The sequence below is a fragment of the Erigeron canadensis genome, chromosome 8, assembly GCF_010389155.1.
Source record: "Erigeron canadensis isolate Cc75 chromosome 8, C_canadensis_v1, whole genome shotgun sequence".
NCBI classification, from domain to species: Eukaryota; Viridiplantae; Streptophyta; class Magnoliopsida; order Asterales; family Asteraceae; genus Erigeron; species Erigeron canadensis.
Window position 1 is genome coordinate 42,300,412 of NC_057768.1, and position 12,394 is coordinate 42,312,805.

Consider the following 12,394-nt stretch of genomic DNA (forward strand, 5'->3'; position numbering starts at 1 on the left):
TACTGTGGTAGGTTTGCTTGTTTTTCAAATGAAAATGAGAAGATCGGTTAATATATAGAGAGTAGAGATAGAGATGTACGAGTATTAATTAGTAGTGTATGAATGTATGATTAGCTTTGATCCATATTATATATGCATGATTGAAGTTTTGGACTATATATTAAAACAGCAGCATGTGCATATGGCCATATGGGCAATATAATGGGCCTATGGGTTTCTGACATTAGTTGATTCATGAGTCATCATATGGTAACCAATAGCCAGCCAACAGGTTTCTTACCATGCAATTGTGGATCCACTCTGAGAGCCCACGTATAAATGTAAAATACAACATATACACGTACGTACGTACCTCGATATGTATTATTGGAGCAATGTATGTACGTATACATTCTCTCGATCGAATCTGTTCTTTACATACGGTATTAATTGGGTCATTTTGGACAAAAAAAAATACATGGAAGGTGAATGCACGTGGTTTGACATGGGCGTTATCCAAGATGATGCGCCTTTATTTTGTCTTTTAGCATACTCCTTTTACTAATTTTCATATAAAAAGCATGCAGACATGAATTGAAGTACAGAAAAAAGTAAAAAAGAATGAAATAAAAGGATTAATTTGCTCAAAGTTAAAGCATTAAAAATAAATAAATGTTATATACGGAGTAGTATTATACTTACAGAAAATAGCCGGGCGTCCGCCCGCCGTCCGCCGCTGTTAGCACGGCTCCGTCTTCGCCTGCATCTTGTGTGTTTCTTCCAATATTAGACGAGCGGCATCTTGGTTTGTGGGTCCCGTTTTTGTTATAGCCGTTGCCAAATAAAAAAAAAACATTTTTTAAGTATTTTTTTTGAAACCAACGGCTAGTTGGTTGTTTTTTTTTTTATAATCTTTTACTCCTATTTAAACCCCTCATTTACACTACCATTTCAAAACACACACAATCTAAACACATTTCTTCATCTAATTTTTAAAGCATTTCCATCACACACTACTACCAAAAATGTCTGATTCATCATCACCATCCTCTAGTGACGATTACATATCAAACGATTACGAAGTAGTCAACAATGCTGTTACGCAAATGAATGTTATTTTCAATCCCCAAGCCATAGGTGCGTGTCTTAACGTTATCTTTGACGAAGAAGAAAAGCAACACCAAGAAGCGTCAAGTTCTTCAAGACCCACGTTTACTAGAAGGGTGATCTCGCGAGATCACGTGGGTGCCGCAAAGCTTTTATACGATCATTACTTTGCGCCTAACTGCACTTACCCACCTGATATGTTTCGTAGAAGGTTCCGAATGCGAAAGGAAATGTTTCTGCGCATAGTGCGAGACATAAACTCATTTCAAAGCATAGAACCGCTACCGAAACACTTTCAGTTCTTTCACAAAGGCGCGACAGATGCTACTGGTCGTCCCGGTTTCAACATTTTCCAAAAATGTACTTCTGCTATACGCCAGTTAGCGTATAGCTTTAAGGATGATGCTTTAGATGAGTACTTGCAGATGGCTCAAGATACAGGCTACCAGTGTTTAGATGCTTTCTGCAAATGTGTGATACACCGTTATCAACAGGAGTACTTGAGAAGGCCTACAGAAGCCGATGTCGAGCGGTTAACTGCCAAACATGAGTAGGTTCATGGTTTTCTGGGAATGCTTGGTAGCATAGATTGCATGCATTGGGGTTGGAGGAACTGTCCAGTGGCATGGCAAGGGCAGTACACCCGGGGCGACAAGGGACATCCAACAATCATGCTTGAAGCGGTTGCTTCATATGATTTGTGGATCTGGCATGCCTACTTTGGCCCTGCTGGTTCGAACAACGACATCAACGTCCTCAACGAGTCAGATTTGTTCGACGATTTGCTACAAGACAGGGCTCCTAAAGTAGAGTTTTCGGTTAACGGGGAACGGTTTACAAAGGTATATTACCTAGCAGATGGTATTTATCCAGAATGGGTGACTCTTGTTAACTCATTCAAGTGCCCGATGGACCCGAAAACCACCAAGTTCAAAAGATACCAAGAAGCTGCAAGAAAGGATGTCGAGCGAGCGTTTGAAGTTCTTCAAGGTCGTTGGCAAATTATTGAATAATACGCGCGATCATACAGTACCAACAAGATAAAACGGATCATGTTATGTTGTGTGATCCTACACAACATGATCGTTGAAGATAATGGGAGTGCAATTACAGAGTTTGAAGAAGAGTTGATAGCTAATACTACACTCCCAACTCGTACGTGGACTGAAAGGTGTTCAACGCAGCTTCGTATGTACGGGGAGCTTCGCGATAGAATTGCTCACCATCAACTCCGCAATGCTCTGATCGAACAAGTTTGGAACCTCTCAGAACACGGCCGTCAACGTTGATGTCTAGTTTTTAATTTGCTAATAATGTCGTTTTTCATAATTTATTTACTTTATGTTTTTTAGTGTAATGTTTAAATTTAAAATAAATGTAATGTGTTTGTTTTTAATAATAAAGTGTGTTTTATTAATTTTGTGTAAAAGAAAAATAAAATAATTAAATAATAGATGAATAGTGGAAGAAGTGGGTAGTATAAGGAGGGGAGTGTTCTTGGGGTGTTCTTGAAGAGAGAAAACTGATGAATAGTGGAAGAAGTGGGGAAGAAGCGGGTAGTATAAGGAGAGGCCTAACTAAATAGCCTAATAATCCTCCTAACTATGAGATGATGATATGTGAAAATATCAGAGAGCAATATTAGGATAGAAAATTAATGGATACCACATGTCACCTTATTAATGTTTTAGGAGGATTATTAGGCTATTTAGTTTGGAGGATTTATCATTTTCCGCTACAAAAAATAAGCTAAGTTGAAAATGATATACCAAAGCTAGGCATGATAATCAAGGTATCATCAATCGATCGGTACGGTATCATAATTACAATCAAGTAAACGAAGGTTGAACGAACATCATATCGTTCCTATAGTTGCATATACATTAGACCACGTATATATCTAACCAACCAACCTAATTAAAAACAATCACTTAAATAAGTTAACTTAGACCCCAACAGTTCAAGTACATAAATGTACTAAGTGTTTCCTCGAATTGCTTAGTGCCTTGGCCTGAAGCCATGGCCGCCAGCTTCTTTGTTTGGGAGATTGACCGAAGACTAGATTTGGTGTGGTTGTGGATGGTCCTGAAGGTATAGTTCCACCTTGCAAATCCTTGATCTTTTAGTGCCTCCACCAATCCGACCGCCCCGGCCACCATCCATGCCTTGCTTGATAAACTCATTTGTATATCTTGTAAAAAAGAATTTGTGATTCTTGAGAATGCTTTAAATTAATTAATCAAGAAACGAATGTTGGAATAATGGTGTATATCAGTATATCTATAGAAGCGAAGTGGGGGTCATAGAGCACCAAGTTTTAGCTAGGGCCAAAAACAATTGGCTGAAAAGAATTGGGAAAGTAAATTCGTGCCAATGGTTTTAAAGAAGGAATTTACCAACAATATCCTTTTTTTGTTTTTCATGCAATTTATACTTTTAATTAGTTAGTTTAAAAAATAAATATCAATTGTATTTTAATATAGTTAAACTTTCTCAAGTTGGTAATTATATTTTTGGAACCCGAAAATTTTCATAGAGACAAAATCTCACACTTTTTTTTTTTTTTAAAATTAAATTTTGCTTGAAATTTCATGTAACGATTCGACAATGAGAGTCAGTAAATCAAAAGTTCATATAAGTTATACTTTGATTTTCGGAAAATCAAAAGTTCATATAAGTTATACTTTGATTTTCGGATGGGGTTTCACCTTTGCAATATATGATAGAATTTAATTGATGTCGGCCAAACAAAAATTATATATGTATGCATTCTATTGATATATTTAAAATTATTTCGATTACTAATTATATAACAGTGTTTTTAGTACGTTTAAGTCATTCGGTTGACATATGATTATATATTTTTATGTTTTAAGCTTTATCATTGACTTTTGTTTTGTGTCAAACATTTTTACTTGGACAAACTTAATAACTTTTTCAATACATTAAATTAATTAATTTTTTTATTTTATTAATTCTTGGATTGGGAAAAAAAACCACTCATGTAAAGTTAAAAACTTCACGTGTTTCTTTGGATTTATTTATATATGGATGCACGGGGTGGAGGGTGTTTAAACACCCGATATTTGATTATAGATATTATCTATCTACAGCTCGACTTTCATACGTATATCTATATGCTATAAATTGGACGCTGTCCGCACGTGGATTGCTACATAAAACAATGTCTATAGATAGGGGGAGGGAAATCAGAAAATGTGGTTTCAATTGACTTTTGTCTTTTTGTTTGAATTGTCGTTTTTGCTGCTATACAAAATCTGTCATTCGACTTTCGAGTCATTGAATGACTAAGATTACTGCTCGCTAATTAACGACCTATCAAAACGACGACACGTATTTCTTTGTTTGTTTATATATATTGATGTGTATATATATGGAATTCCTTGATGCTAATTACAAATTAAATTAGTATTTGGTATATGGCTATATGGGTTTTTCTTAAATTGTTCGACTTTAAATAAATTCAATTTTTACGTGTTTAATTGTTTATACATTTACGCATGAATTATGATTCCAAAGGTAAGAGCTATCATAAAAGAGTGTCTTAAAACGTTGACTTTGAATATTTTAACCTCCTTACAAGATTTATGTTAAATACATAGTTGTCGTCTCATACATTTCTATATTTAATATACCAATGCCAATAACTATATTACGAAGTAGAAAATTTTGGATCAAATTTATGAAACCTTTATTAACAATAAGATCGAAAGGAAGCAAACGAGTAAAAAATGTACTTGAGCTAGACTCATTACAAGTTTGATTCAAGTCGAGCTTGAATAAATTCGGTCGAGCTTAATGGTTTGTGACTCTTCTAATAAGTGAGCTTCTGATGTAGACTCGTGAGCTTGAACAAGCCAACTCAAGTTGAGCAAATCGACCTCAAGTTTTGCTAGTAAACTTGAAACGGGCTTGAACCCGATTTCTCTCAAATTAAACGGCCGGGTTGTATACGAGCTTAAATTAACAAACGTACGTGTTTAACCCGGCCTTTAATTACATAAATATTGTACTCGTATTGCACTCAGCAACTCAGCATACCATTAAAAAAATACTCCAGTAATACTGCATTAATTGCATCAAGCAACTATCCATATATAAGTCCTAGATTATCTTTTATTTTAACTCACTATATATATATGATGATAAACTGCCATAATCTAGCAAAACACATATACTCGTATATAATATCAGAACTAAGTTAAGATATCTTTGGGTAGCAACATATATATATATATATATATATATAATATCAAAATCAACTGTTAAGATGAAATAGACCGAGAACAAGATTTAGGAACAATGTTGCTTTTATGTATAACCCGAGAGAAAAATATATTGTGCCCTGCGCGCTTTTACAATTAATAAAAAGGGTAAAAAAAAACCCAACATTTACAATAATCATCACCCCTCTATTTTTGTTTCAGGACATCATATTTCCAGCGCGCCTATACATTTATAAGTCGATTATTCCCAAACATGGAGTCAACTCGATCGTATAATCATCAACCAGCAGCAATTAATTAACTAGGGCCCCAGCAGTTTAAGTACATGACTTGTCTGAGAGATTCATCCGACTGATGTGTTGACTTCATGTCACCAGCATTATTATTTGACCGTAAAACGCCGAAAAAAGGACGAAGATCAGACGGATCAAATCCGGATGAGGAAGTAAAGACTTTCTTGCCATGACGAAAAGAGTTGACGAGTGATCTAAGTTTGTAACCTTGATCTGATGTATGTCCATTAGCAACAGCAACATCAGCTGCCATCCACACACGGTTTATACAATTAGTAGTCATTAATTCTTGCTAAAAAGAATAATATATAGTTATATTATTTGATCTTTGTAATATATATTATGTAAATAATGTTAAAGCTAGGAATAGTGATTAGTGAGTGGTTGTGTTGTTCAAATGAAAGTATCTGAAGGTCTCTTATTATAGTTGTGCATATGTACGTGCCCATTAATCAAAGAGAGTTGCATGTGGGCTAGCTTATGAGTTATGAATGGTCTATGGGTTTCTTTAACCATATATAATTAGTAGAGTCGTGAGTCATCATATTGTAGCCAATAGTTAGCCAACAGGTTTCTCGACATGCAAGTGTGGATCCGTTTTGAGAGACCACGTAGAATGCCTCATTACACGTACGTACCGCAATGTATTATTTTTAACTTGGTACTAAATTACTACTCGTAATTAATATGATGCTGTGTATTATATATATATATATATGTTCCCATCCTCTGGCCAGGAGCCCAGGATGGGTGTATCGGACAAGAAAATAGACATAGGCACGTGGGTAACCATATCTGGGGTATCAATGATGGGCATTCTCGCTTTGTTTTTTATCATACTAACTTCCAAAACCATATAGGTAACTCCAAAAAAATAAAAAAATAATAACTTTTTCATTTTAAGAAAAAAACAAAGTTAAACGAGAGGCTACAGTTTTCTATGTGAGAATACGTATATGCATCTTAATAAATAGAATGAAGAAACTTGATACTAAAAAAACCTCATATCTAACTAATTTTGTGTTATAAAACATTTTAAAGATGTTTGTCTTAAAACTTGAAACTTTAAACACATAATTGAAATGTTTTTTAATTAAAACAAAACTTAATATGTTACTCCTTCTGCCCACTATAAGTGTCCAGTTTTAAATTATTTATGTATTATTATTATTATTTTTAAATTTGATCTTAAATACTTTTTATTGCATTGCATAATATTTTGTGAAAGTTATACCTAATGATGAAAACACATATAAAGCGCAATCAATTTATATAAAATTTATTAAGTGGTATATATTACAAACACAAATATTTAAAGTCAAAGTTACAAAAAAAAGACTTTTCAAAATCAAACAATAAAAAAGTTATAATTTGAAACAACTTTATAACATATATAATACGATTTATAACTATTTCTTTTAAAAAGCTATCTTAAATGCTAACTCATGTCATCTTTACCTTTTTTTCTTTTTAAACCATAAAAAATATATTAAATATAACCGGCCAATAACAAAACATACAATTAATATAGCTTGTCAAGGAAACGAACCAAGCAACACGTTCCTACCAATGGGTTGACAGCCCAGCGGTATCCCAAGTCCTTCTATGAAGGCTTTGTATCCAGAGGTCTTGGGTTTGAAGCTGGAGGGGGTAAGGTTTACCCCAATTTAAGTGTCATGCCTTCGGGCGACTTAGTTGGGGGTTTTCCTCCTCTGTGGTTCCCTGAATACTTGTAATTAACAGCGCATGGTCAACCATCTCGTTGTCTAAGGTATGTGCAAGGCTTCACCATTACGGTGAGGTTTCCCCGATGTCGTGTTCCGACTGAATGTTCAAAAAAAAAGCAACACGTTCCTAATTAAAAACCAAAAGGCGCTTGAAGTGTGAGGGTTACAAAAAGAAAAAAAATCCTCAAATGACAGATGCCGAACCACCAGTTAATTTTCAATCCACATTGTTTTTGATGCACCCCCATTTATGTAAGCCCCTGGTAGAACACGAAAGTCTAAATAGCATGTAATATTACTACACCTTAATATGTCCCGGTCAAATATGATATTGGAACCCGTCTTATGCAGGGAGTCCTATTTGAGTTGATAATAAAACCCGCTTCAATAATCAGGTCCTTTTAAAAAACAACCGGCTCCTTTAAATCATAATAGAACCCGCTTTTTTTGTTTTAGAACCCATTTCCATCCACGACCCGGCCACAACCGGGTTCTAATTTAGTACGTTTTTCAGCTTTTTGTTTTTAGTATATATATATATTAATCTACTTACATTACATGTTTATTCGATTAGTAGACAAGACTACCGGCATGAACCATGTAATCTTTTGGGTTTTAAGACTACCCTACACATCTGCTAATTAAAATGTTGCAAGATGTAATATTTTACATAAAACTCGTAGATTATAAGTAACCATTGCTAGTTGGAACACAGAGGAACATGTACAAAACAGAAACAAGAGTGTCAGGAATAGCTTCGATGATGTTCTTCTTTCCCATAGAAAGTCGAGAGAATTGTCAATGAATTGAAGAAGGTCAGGAGGTGAACTTTGAGAAAGGAACAGTGGAGTTTCAAGCCATTTAGAAACTATATTCAGAAAATTCCATATTCTGCGAGCAATAACACTCACCTTTAACCTTTTTAACTACGTGTCATATAAAAACAATTTGAAACGCATTCGACCCTATATAACAAGTACGAGTTTACTTTTCCTTTTTGGATGCTTAGTCAAAAATTTAGAACATAGATTTTACATTCTACGAAAGAATAGGAAGAGTTACTATCTATATCTATATTTATACTATATTATAAAACAAATTAGGTTTCAACTTTTAATTTTAACAATGTACAAATGTTAATACATGATGTAGGCTATCTCCAATGGGGTGCCCCTGACTGTCCTTAGGTGCCATTGGATATCCTTTGTCGTTGAAACTTGTCCAAAACTAAGGATTTTTTGAAGGATGTCCTTACCTAATTAAGGGCATGCCCTTACTAGTACTTACCTAATATATTTTTGTTTTTAGTGGAGGTAAAAGGATATGTAAGAATGTTTGTATGGTTGGAGATAAAACTATAAGATTTGAAGAATTTGTAAGGATGTATAAGGATTTGTAAGGATATGATGTGGCTGCTCAAGGACGCCCTTAGCATTGGCGATAGCCTAATACTCTTTTTGTCTCCTCAGTTCTCAACAACTCATTTTTTTTTCCTGCATAAATTATTTTATTCCTCTAATCTATTCAAAATCTTTTATCTCAAAAACTGTACATCGATAAATTATAAAAATTACATGGGTGTTTTTAAAATTTTATGCTATTAGAAAGGTCATTCGATATACTTTCGACGAATTTTTAAATCCGATGGCAGAGCCCGTACGGCTAAGGGCGGAGTCCGTCAGATAGATCACCCCATCACCGCCGCCGCCATTACATCACCACCCTGCCATTACCTTCATCCCCGTCGCAACGCGCGTGTACCTTTCTCTCGTATATAGAAATGCATTTAGATTTAGATTTTGTGAGTTCTTAATATTGACTACAATAAACAGAGTTACTAGGTATAATGAAACAAATAAAAAGAGAGCCAATTAAGTAGACAGATATTTGTTGTCATCGGCAAAAGTGTATAATCAAAGATAACTAATTAACTAAGATTAGTATCGTGGAGAGAAATAAAGTTCTTAAAAGAAATAATAAATCTATCCTTTAGTTATATGAATCAAGAAATATATATAAAAAGAAAAGAATTAATGGAGTCTCAAAACAGTTGACATGTGATGGTATCAAACTTGCTTCTGATTATTAACACGAAGGTTAATTGAACATATATTTTTGCATTTACATTAGATCAGAGTCTCTACTTTTCTAGCTAGCTAACTATATAACAATTGCAAACAAAATGATCAACTGGGACCCCAACAATTCAAGTAAATAACTTGTCTAAGCGAATCCTCAGATTGATCTAAGCCTCTGTTTGAAGCCATGGCAGCCGGTGAAGACAACTTTCGTGTCTGAGAGATTGACCGGAGGTTGGACTTGGCGTGGTGGTGGATTGCCCTGATGGTGTAGTTCCACCTTGCAAATCCTTGATCTTTAAGGGCTTCCACCAATCCAACTGTCCCCGCCACCATCCATGCCCTGCTTGTTGAACTCATTGTATTGTGAATGAATTATCTTTTGTGATTTTTGATAATGATTAATTTAGATATGGTTGTGTTTAGTGAAGAAACACATAACTTGAATGTGTCTTTTATATATAGAGGCAAATGAAATGTATACTGGTAGAGCACCTAGTTTTTGGAACAAAAACAATAGGCTGACAATTGGAAAGCTAGCCAATGGTTTTCAAACAAAATCACTAGAATACCCTTCCATTTCGGCATTTAGGTTAAAGGGAGTGGGGCTAGTTGGAGAAGGGAGATAAGAGCGGGCGCCATGTAAGCAAAAGAGTTTTGGTGGGGGGAAGACAAGTTTGATGTTGGGGGGAGTTGTGACACTTGTCACATTCCAATCATTGTTTTCTTTTTTCCACCTTAAGTTAATTTTTTTTTAAAAACATCTTACTATAAATAAAAAAATACAAACATAATAAATTATAATAACTAAGTTATAATAAAATGTAAAGCTACATAACTATAGTATAATTGCTAAGTTATAATAAAATGTAAAACTACGTAACTAAATTATAATAACTAAGTTATAATAAAATGTAAAACTACGTAAATATATTATAATAACTAAGTTATAATGAAATGTAAAGGTATGTAACTAAATTATAATAACTAAGTTATAATAAAATGTAGAGTTAAATACAATAATGGTCCCCGTGGTTTGTCACTTTTTGCAACGGTAGTCTCTCTCATGATTTTTTAGCAACCGTGGTTCCTGAAGATATGTTTCAGTTGCAACGGTGGTCCCTCACTAACAGAATCGTTAACTAGTGTCGTTAAGTTTCCCATGTGAGTAGCACATGAGGGGTATTAATGTCCTCCCACCTACACAAACATTTGTATCCAAACACGTTATTTAAAAACTAATGCGATATATATTTGAAATGTCGGATATTCAATTTTCGGTTCGGATTTGGATTTAGATTTAGGTAAAGATTTTTGAAAACTCCAGATATTCGAATATCCAAAAGTTGGATATTCGACTTTTGGATATCCTAAATTTCTAAATCAAATTTTGGATATCCAAAAGGGATATTACGCCTATCATATCTTAAAAGTTTTAGATATTTTGGATATTATGCCGAATTTTAGGGAAAAAAAATAAGTATCTAAGAAAAAAATATCTCAAGTATCTGAATTTTAGAAAAAATCAAATATCATAGGTATTGTCGTATTATTAGATATTGAGACTAACGTTTTGAATATCTTCGGATATTGAAACTTGGATTTTTCGATATCTTTTGATATTTTCGAATCTTAAAAAAATGATATTGATATCAAACCAAAAAAAATTTCTAGATATTTTTATATATCCAAAATATCTGAAACTTTTTAAAAATCACTATCCAAATTTGAATCCAAAATTTATTGTATCCAAAATTTATTGTATCCAACTTTTCATAGAAAATAGGCTCGAATTTTCGGATCATGGTTTAGATACGGATACTTTTGAACACCTCTTTGTTTATGTAGGAGGAAGGACATTAATACCTCTCATGTGCTACTCACATGGGAAATTTAACGACACTAACTAACAGTTCTGTTAGTGAGGGACCACCATTGCAACTAAAACATATTTTCAGGGACCACGGTTGCTAAAAAAATCAAGAGAGGGACTTATTGCAAAAAGTAACAAACCACATGGACCATTCTTGCATTTGACTCTAAAATGTAAAGCTACGTAACTATATTATAATAACTAAGTTATAATAAAATGTAAAACTACGTAACTAAATTATAATAACTAAATTATAATAAAATGTAAAACTACGTAACTAAATTATAATAACTAAGTTATAATAAAATGTAAAACTACGTAACTAAATTATAATAACTAAGTTATAAAATGTAAAACTACGTAACTAAATTATATTAACTAGGTTATAATAAAATGTAAAACTACGTAACTAAATTATAATAACTAGGTTATAATAAAATGTAAAACTATGTAACTTTATTATAATAACTAAGTTATAATAAGATGTAAAACTACGTAAAAAATATTAGATTGATACCTTCACAAAAGTTGGCCAGTGACTCTCGTAAAACTCTTTTAGACATCTCGAAATTTTCGTCAAACGAGTCGACGGTACTACTGTAGGCTAGTTGGCGAAGCGCCGCAGTACACTTTTGTATCCCGGTGAAACCTAACTTCCCACGAGCATCGTATCTTTGTTGGAAGTACGTATAATTCTCTTCCAAATCTCTTGTTATTTGCAAAAATAAACGTTTACTCATACGGCAGCGCTTCCTAAACTCCCTCGGTGGATAAACCGGGTTGTCAACAAAGTAAAAATGCATCAACCGTTCGTTTGCCTCATGCCGTCTCCGATCTAGGTTCGCCCTACGCCTACAACCGGGAACACGTGGTATTGGTGCGCCCCCCTCCTCTTCTTCTTCTCTTGCGGCTTCTAACATCGTGTTTATCGTCAAAACGATTGTTTGCTCAATAGCCTCGTCTAGATCGGTTGAACCACCACTTGACGAATAACTATAAGATGAAAACTCATCGATATCTTCCATATTTGTTAAATAATGTAGTATTTTTTTGTATAATTTTTGAAAGGGATGTTGGTTTTGTTTTAGTT

General features: G+C 33.9%; 2 protein-coding genes across 2 annotated transcripts; both read left to right on the top strand.

Annotated features, from left to right (window-relative positions):
- Positions 1-1,004: 1,004 nt before the first annotated feature.
- LOC122610898 lies at positions 1,005-1,640 on the top strand. Its single transcript, XM_043783853.1, has one exon. The coding sequence runs from the start codon at positions 1,005-1,007 to the stop codon at positions 1,638-1,640; it is 636 nt and encodes a 211-aa protein (XP_043639788.1).
- Positions 1,641-1,679: 39 nt separating this feature from the next.
- Positions 1,680-2,375, top strand: LOC122610899. Its single transcript, XM_043783854.1, has 2 exons — positions 1,680-2,076; positions 2,179-2,375. Exons 1-2 carry the CDS (start codon positions 1,680-1,682, stop codon positions 2,373-2,375), a joined length of 594 nt encoding a protein of 197 aa, XP_043639789.1.
- Positions 2,376-12,394: the final 10,019 nt, after the last annotated feature.